Source organism: Lithobates pipiens, unplaced genomic scaffold (genome assembly GCF_037356315.1).
Source record: "Lithobates pipiens isolate NorthernLeopardFrog02 unplaced genomic scaffold, aLitPip1_a1.2 Scaffold_13, whole genome shotgun sequence".
In the NCBI taxonomy this organism is placed as follows: Eukaryota; Metazoa; Chordata; class Amphibia; order Anura; family Ranidae; genus Lithobates; species Lithobates pipiens.
This window is the reverse complement of record NW_027507718.1, coordinates 470,289,054-470,298,008: the sequence shown is the minus strand read 5'-3', so window position 1 is coordinate 470,298,008 and position 8,955 is coordinate 470,289,054. Positions and strand designations below refer to the sequence as shown.

At 42.0% G+C, this 8,955-nt stretch overlaps 1 protein-coding gene across 1 annotated transcript in view; it reads right to left on the bottom strand.

Moving 5' to 3' along the window:
* Window positions 1-5,765: 5,765 nt before the first annotated feature.
* Window positions 5,766-8,955, bottom strand: part of LOC143975899 (piRNA biogenesis protein EXD1-like) — a 174,148-nt gene continuing 170,958 nt past the window's right edge. Inside the window, exon 13 of the mRNA XM_077478448.1 lies at window positions 5,766-8,508. Within this exon, the coding sequence (XP_077334574.1) occupies window positions 8,053-8,508 (456 nt within the window). The 3' untranslated portion in view covers window positions 5,766-8,052. The remainder of the gene's footprint in view (window positions 8,509-8,955) is intronic.

Genomic DNA, 8,955 nt, shown 5'->3' with positions numbered 1-8,955 from the left:
CGAATCACATCCGATCTCATCACCGCAGCAGTGTGAACCCAGCCTAAATGACACTGTCAGTGAAGGGGTTAACTAGGGGGTGGCAGTGTAGGGGTTAAGTGTGTCCTAGGGGCGTGTTACTAACTGTGGGGAGCGTGGCCGTGTGTTAGTGAACACTGATCTCTGCTCCAATTACAGGGAGTAGAGATCAGTATCACTTGTTGCTAGGCAGAACGGGGAGATGCTGTTTACTTCAGCATCTCCCCGTTCAGCTTCCCCGTGAGATGATCGCAGGTATCCCCGTGGCGATCGAGTCTGCAGGACCCGGGACCAGACTCACGGGGGTTACCGACCGGCATGTGCGCATCGCCGGTGGCGAGCACACGATGGCATGGTGGCAATTTTAAATGGATGTACCTGTACGCCAATTTGCCTGCCCATGCCATTCTGCCGACGTACATCATTGTGCGCCGGTCGGGAAGCGGTTTAAGACGCTAGTATCGTCCTACCAAATAAACCAGTGGAAAATACTCCTAGACATACTCAGACTTTTTATTTTATTTTTATTTTCTTCGTGGACAAAATTGGCATTGTGTCAGCTTTGAAAAGCCCTATTATATACATAGCATTGATGAAATAAAAACTAACTTGGATCACGTTGCACAGAAAAATAGTGAGCGTTCTGTGCAACAAACAACCTCTTTTCGAGAAAACGTGGTCCCCCTGGCTTCCATACCTACAGGTCCCTGGCTCGTAAAGCTGTTTACTCGGACGACCGACTGCAGATTGAGGGAGAAAGGTCTGCAATACAGTATGCTTTACCCCAGCAGGCTCAGAGTGCAGCATAATGGTGCTGTGAATTTCTTTGGCACCCCAAGAGAAGTGTGCGACTGGCTGGATGCTTTCCCTTAAAGCTATCTGAGATCCAATTATGGCTATCAATTGAGAATTCTCCTTGTTTGCTGTCTGCTGCAAACCGTGTTGCAGAGTCAACTAAGCTCCTTATAACTACCCTTAGTTGCTCTACCAGCTGGTGTGTGTCTTACCTTTTGGTTCTTGTTTTTCTCCGGGGAACTGGATTAGACCCTCCCTGATCTAAGGGATGGGGCCCTGTTAACATTTGCCTGTCTGATTTGCGGAGTCTCCCATGGAGGTTCTTTGCGGCAACAACAGAACAGTTGATACTCGGAAATACAGTTGCGAACCTTACTAGACAGACCAAAACAAAAGAGTAAGAGAGGGTCATGACCCTGTCAGTTTTTTGCCATCTGTGTGCCATTGGGCACACTTCCCTTCACTTCCTGTCCTATAGCCTTATTGAAAGTGAAAGAAAATCTCAAATTTTGGGTTGTCCACGGAACCTTAATTGACCGTAAATTTTCCATTGGGGACACTAGATCTGGGGACTTTCTTTCACTTTGGATGATAATGGTAAACAGAACAAATAAAGAGGGCGAATCTCCATAACGGGGTTACAGACAGCAATAAAAACTGAGCTCCTGCCCTTGGAGAGATGCTTTCACCTTGCATGCATAGGGCAAATTGACAGGAGAGGTATGCACATTTTTTACATAAAAGAGCTATGCCCCCTTCCACCACTGAGGCTGGCGCAGAAGCCATTACCAAGCCCATACTGGAGGCTATAACTGCCAACAAGGCAGGACTAATGAGCAGAATTGACCACCTGGCATCAGAATGCACGCTCATCTGCCATGACCTTGATAAAATGAGGGGCCGATTGTCAATTGCAGAGGATCGCATCTCTGATGTGGAGGACTCCACCATCTCACATGCAGCCCAGTTACCCAAACTGCAGGAAATGGTAAGGGCATTGCAAAACAGGGCAGATGACGCAGAAGATCGGCAGCAGAGAAATAATGTGTGGGTGGTGGGGCTCCCTGAAGGGACTGAAGGCTCTAAGATCACAGCATTCGCCAAACGGTTCTTTAAACAGCTACTGACTTTAGAAGATCAAACTCCAACTTATGTCATGGAGTGAGTTCATTGGGTTCCTATGGGTAATCGTACACCTGGTGCACCTCCTCCGCCCTGAACTACTAAGATAGGGACAACATACTGTCAGAAGCCAGGAAAGATCCTGAATTACGATACGAGAATGTGAGACTGATGATGTTCCCTGATTTTTCAGCAGAAACACAGAGAAGACAGAGCTTTTACTGATATTTGGAAGCAGTTGAGGGAGAAAGGCCTGCAATACAGTATGCTTTACCCCAGTAGGCTCAGAGTGCAGCATAATGGTGCTGTGAATTTCTTTGACACCCCAAGAGAAGAGTGCGACTGGCTGGATGCTGTCCCTTAAAGCTATCTGAGATCCAATTCCAGCTATCAATTGAGAATTCTCCTTGTTTGCCGTCTGCTGCAAACCGTGTTCCAGAGTCAACTAAACTCCTTATGACTACCCTTACTTGCTCTACCACCTGGTGTGTGCCTTACCCTTTGGTTCTTGTTTTTCTCCAGGGAACTGGATTAGGTTCTTTGCGGCAACAACAGAACAGCTGATACTCGGAAATACAGTTGAAACCCCCCCCCCCGCCGTTTGGTTAGGTTTTGAGTGAACACTGCACACCAGACGTGTTTTTCTTTAGTTTTGGTTTCTAGTAAAGCAGCTGAGATTGTTTTTTTTTTCTGGTCTCCACTATTTCTGGACTTCCTTCATGCGTTTTTGGAGGGCACTGGGTAATGGTAGGATAAGCACATTGTGCTTGGGTTGTTCATGTGTGAGTTATGTTTTTTTTTCCTTCACTTTTTACCTGTTTAAGTGCTAACAATTTTTGGTGCAGCTTTACGCTGATTGTACTGCTTATGAGTTGCTCTCTGATATTCCTATTTCTGTATCCTGACCCACCATGGTTATGTTGTTATTATGGCTACCCCTTAACTCCATTACTGTGCTATCATGGAACGTCAGGGGCCTCAACTCCAAGTTCAAAAGAGCCCCTTTGTTTCCATACCTGAAATCCCACTCACCCCAACTTATCCTTTTACAAGAGACTCACCTCATAGGCAGTAAAATCCTGATGTTAAAAAAACATTGGATACAAAAGGGCATCCATGCCACTTACTCCACATTTGCCAGAGAGGTTTTGGTTCTAGTGCATAAAATTTTTCCATGTCTTCTTGAAGAGATATGTATTGATCCCCATGGTAAATTTGTGGTATTAGTTTTTACATTATGGTCTCAAAGATATATAGTGGTTAATATGTATGTCCCTCCACCCTTTTCGCCTACTGTTTTATATCCTATTCTAGAAAGGATCGCCCCCTTTTGCCCTGCAAAAATACTGGTTATGTGAGATTTTAATGCTACAATATCAACTGATCTAGATAGACACACACCCTCCAAAAACTATTTTACGGATCTCTCTGCTTGGGTTCAGGCGGCGGGTCTCACAGAGATTTGGAGGTAGAAACACCCCACTACTAGGTCCTACTTCTCAGCCTCATATAAAACTGCATCCCGCATCGATTTAGCCTTTTCCAATCTCTTGCTTCTTGCAGATGTAATTGAGTCATACTTGCCAAGTGGCTTATCTGATCATTGCACTCTAGACATAGTGCTTCATTCCCCTGCCTCTCATAATGCAAAACTGTGGCAGTTAGATTCATAATGTGTCTCCCATCCTACCTTTATTGACTGAATTTTGGGAGCATAATACAGGGTCCTCCTCTCCGGAAACAACCTGGGATGCCTTTAAGACTTACACGAGGGGACAATATATTTATTCCATTGCTGCTATCAAAAAGTAACAGCTGGCCACAACTCTGTCTCTGCAACTGTTGGTAACTTACCACACCTTGAATTATAATACGGACCCTACCACAGACAGTTTTGATCAACTGATGGCTGCTCAAAGAGACTTGCAACTCCATCTGACGGAGGTCACCAGACTTGATGTGTATCATAATAAACAGCTTGTCTTCGAGCAGGAAGATAGAAATGGGTGCTTATTAGCTATGGTAGCCCAGCACGACTGACCACTCATGCTCATATTTGAAATTACTACTCTTAATGTTGCTGCTCTGCCTTCCGATTTTTGGCCTGGTGCTTTGCAGGAACTGTTAGACCCCTTCCCGCTCAGTTGGCTCTTGGACGGTGAGTGTGAGGCACTGCTGGAACAATTTACAGCCCTGGAGTTCCTTAATGCATTCCAGTCTTTTCCCCCTGGAAAGGAACAGGGCCTAGATGGTCTCCCAATTGATTTTTATAGGGCACATGGCGAAATTTTGGTACCACTTTTGGCCTCTCTCTACACTGAATGTCTAACGGAAGGAAAATTACCCGCATCTATGTATCATGCTTACTTGACCCGCATACATAAATTCCCATAGGATCCTAAATACTGTGCTTCCTACAGGCCTATTGCTCTTTTGAACAATGATTTTAAAATCCTCACAACATTTCTTGCCCTTAAAGAGTGTATTCAATGTTATCCTCTGTGATAGATTCAGATCAAACTGGTTTCATGCCTCGTAGATGCTCAACACCTCAACACAGGTGTGCAATGTTTCCCATAAAAGGGCCACTTAACGGTATCAAAGGCCTTCCCTATGTCTAGAGAGGCCACCGAGCCTGTGTTGAGGTGTTGAGCATGTATTCTGAACATCGGAAACCTCTAGAGCCTTGCTTTTCCTAAAAGTTTACGCAGAATTTTTACCTAGCATAAGCTACACAACACACTACAGAAAACCGGTCTGCTTCAATTGAGCTTTAGCGCAGTTCGTGGACATGAGCCCCCAATTGTCTTGCTTTGGTCTATTTAGTAAGGTCACTTTGCGGTATAAGCCGCAATAAGAATCTCAGTATGAATCTCAAACCTCTGCAGTGTATAAAATGTGCTTTTACTATACAAAAATGCTGTACATACAACACTATTACCATATTAGAAACTATGGTCTGTAAACAGTATAAATATGCTTAAAAGTTACTTAACTCAGGTTACTGTGTGTTCATGATTTCTGCAGCCAATGAGGACTTAGGCTTAATCTATTAGCAGTTGCTGGAGATCAGGCGAAAAAGAGTTTTCCGGTATAGCTCCTGGCTGGTACAGACCTTCCTTGGTGTTATGGCATTATGGAGTCCTCCATGTCAGATTATACCCGATGACCTTTTATTGGGAATTTTCAGGTTGTCAAGCTTTTTTGTCGATTACAGTTGCAAACCTGTTTACCGTAGTTACAGAACAACAGACTGCTCCAACTGTAAAATCCCCACATGGGTGTAGCCTGCTTTGGAAAAACTGAGCTTAATGGGAGAAGCATTCTTCAATTCACCCTCTAGATGGCACTTTTGTATCATACCATAGGTTATATATGTCAGAAAAGCCAAGCTATATGCCCAGGTTACAGACTTGTTTGCCATTATAACAGAGACAATAAAAACATCTGTCAACTGAAATGGGAACAATAGTTCATTGCTTCCATTGTATACAACGCCATTTGTTTGAGAAGTGCACTGAAACACTCAAAAGTAAGCCGATTTCTGTTTTTTTGACAAACTACTTAACAGATTGTCCCATGTAGAGTTATGTCTGATTTAAAAAAAAAAATAAAAATCACATATATATTTATCAAACGCAACACATCTATCCAAAAATAGTTTTGGCTTCAGTTCTACCTTAAAACCTGCAGCATCTATCGGACCATATCAATATCTGCTTGTGTGAAGGCCAGACTAAACACTTTCAGATTAAGCTTTAAAATAATAAAAAAGAACTTTACTATAAAGAAGTATAACAAAACTTTATTCAAAATAATTAACAGTGGGTTTAAATTTACACAGAGTGTAGTGTAAGAGGTCCAATAACCAGCATTACTTCCAAATTCCAGCATCAATAAAACATTCAAATGTCAAGTTAAAACATCACACAAAAAAACAAACAAAAAAAACCCCCACAAGAAACCCCCCAAAAAGATGCAAGATCTTATATCTGAAATTACATAACAGGAAAAAAAACGGAATATTTTACACACGGAAAAACCCTTTTCATTGAGGGACTGAAGAAGTCTTTTACCTTTGGGTTAAAAGGCCAGTGTACGGGACACCGGCAAACAAAAGTATTGTAAACCAGCCCAACATAACCTCTCCTACTACCACCATGCCATACCTTTGTAGCAAGGCAGTACTGAGAGCATGACCATGAACACAGAGGAACGGAACCTGTGTCTTCAATTTACTACAACACAATGATTTTACAGGGAGTAAAAAAAAAAAAAAATCTAATTTATTTTCTCGTCTATTGATGGACACAGAAGTCTGTCCTCAGGACAGCCAAAAGCTGTCCAACTGAGGGACAGGCAACACAGCAAATGCCAACAAGCACAACTGTCGCACCTACCCAGCTGTAAAAAAAAAAAAAACAATACAGATCTACACACATGCATAGAGTAATTTTACAGTGTGCTTTTAATCATAAAAGAGAACTTGACTGGCTGCTATTGTCTTTTTCTTGTTGAGCTCTATTGATATTGGCTGCTATGGTCTTGTTCTTGTTCTGCTAAATTGTGATTGACTGCTATGGTCTTGTTCTTGTTGAGCTAAATTGTGATTGGCTGCTATGGTCTTGTTCAGCTCTATTGTTATTGGCTGCTATGGTCTTGTTCTTGTTGAGCAAAATTGTTTTCATCAACATTAGAACAGTGAAAGTTAAACAGAAATCCCACATATTGCGCACCCTGGCAGGGATATTGTACTATGCAATTATAGCTGTAAATACCATAATGTAGTGAAAAGGGCAAAAACAAAAAATCTTCAGCAGCCTACTGAAATAACTGAAAAGTAGAACAAAAGCTTTGAAAAGGTGACCTATTTATCAAAGGGAAATAAAATGTTAATGGAAGTGTATGTCTGCCCTAAAGTCACATATGTGAAATAAGGGACCAGCTATTACTGATCTGTATTTGCAGGTTAACAATTTGGAGTTCTCATTAAGGGATAGGTAAACTTTAAAACAAAGTACACCTTTTGCCCCTTTGCACTGACCTAAACTAACCCACCCTTCCCCTCTATATTTTATATTAAATAATATACATTATACTATTATTTACATCCAGTGCCCTGACTCTCACTATCTTGGCCGATGCTAGCTCAGTATAGACTCAGACTTTAATGGGGCCCTGTCCTGAGGCCGGAGTTGAAGTATGAAGGGGCTGTAATGTGATTGCATTGCCAGGACATTGAGACTTGTGGCGCTGGGTGTAAACAATCACCAGAGACCGTGGCCATTAGATCTTGGTAATTATGCATCTGGGGATGGGGAGGAGGTGTTAAATTAGGTCAGGGAAAAGGAATAAGTGCACTTTGTTGGAGTTTCACATTAAAGGATAATAGCACTTTAAAACAAATATGCTTTTCTAGTGCTAGATAAAATAGAAGTGGGTTAGAACCTCGGTTTTATTGCTGCCTGCATTAGGGAGATTTCTCCCACTTATTTAAATGTTGACAATAGTCATAAGAACAGAAAATTAAAGCAATCTAAAATGTTATCCTCTTCCCCAGAGTAGGAGTAGAGGGGAATCTCCCATGCTTTGATAACAGTTGTCAAAAGTGAGATTTTCCTTCACTTTGGGGAAATTCACTCTCACTTCTTTCTAACCCTTACTCACTTCAGCCAACAGAAAGAAAAACTATTTTAGAGTCCTTTCCCACCAGCAGCGTACATTACAGCATAGCGGCTGCTGTGTACTGTGAAGGAGTGGTGCAATATGTTGTAATTACAAATCACACTTTTTTTTTAATGTTTATTAAATACACTCTAATGTCTTCCTGTGGCATTTAAAAAAAGAAAAATAGACTGCAGTTTTCAAGTGCAATTTCTCCAAAACTTTTTGTTCCTTGCATGTGATTGTGGGTAGTCTGAAAAAGTGAAGCTCTGTCATATTTACAAAGTTTTGGAGAAATTGCACTTGAAAACTGCAGTCTATTTTTGTTCCTTGCATGTGATTGTGGGTAGTCTTTGAAAAAGTGAAGCTCTGTCATATTTACAAACACTTCCACGTGATTGAAGGATGGAGTCAGCAGAGTTTCCCCTCATTTACTAAGCCCTGGAACAAATATTATGAGGTTTTATAACAACATCTTTTGGAAATATCAGATAGAAGCTGAGCAGCAGACATGCGTACACGTGGCACTACAAATGGTGCAATGGGAGCAAGGGGCACCTGTGTTCTTGTTATTTGTAGAATGGGAAAGCGCAAAGGACTCAAATTCAGAGAGGCCAAACATGGGGGGAAAGGAAGCCTTTGTCTAGCAGGGGGGGCTTGACTTTCAGGCTCAGTTTGGACTTGCGCTCTCTCTGTGCAGACTGCAGACCTGTGCTTGTCAGATATGGGAAGGATAGATTCCTCATTATTTTCAGGGTCATCAAGACATTTAAGAACTTGCTGTTGGTTTCCAGGTGAAAGCATTAAACTATTTTCGCCTACAGCATACTTTTTCAGAGCCTTCTCCATTCGTTTTTCTTGCAGATCTTTCAACATTTTAAAATCTTCAGAAAGCCGGGATTTGGACAGCTATAAAATATGATACATGAAGTATGTTTTAGGATACAAAGAGATATATATGTATGTATGTACACACACATGTATGCACACAGACATTAGGAAAAATATAATTTTTAATGTAAAGGCTAAGAAAAACTGTAAAGGTGACCTAAAACAAGTCCCCACTGTACTTACCTATGGCAATCCTCCACTGTCAAGTCTGCCGCAGCCGCTCCACCAATCCATGGATTTGAAATCTCTGCTGCTCTCGCTCTTTGTACAACCTCTCCACCAGACCATGGATTTGAAGTCTCTGCTGCTCTCTTTCTTCTTTGTCCAGCACTGCCAGGATATACTAGATAGATTCTGATTGGTCAGAGCTGTCACATGGATGGAAAGCAATCACAGCAGTGCAGGACAGAGAAGAGAGAGAGCAGTGGGGATTGTAAATTCTTGGACCAGTGGAGGGGGTCCGGT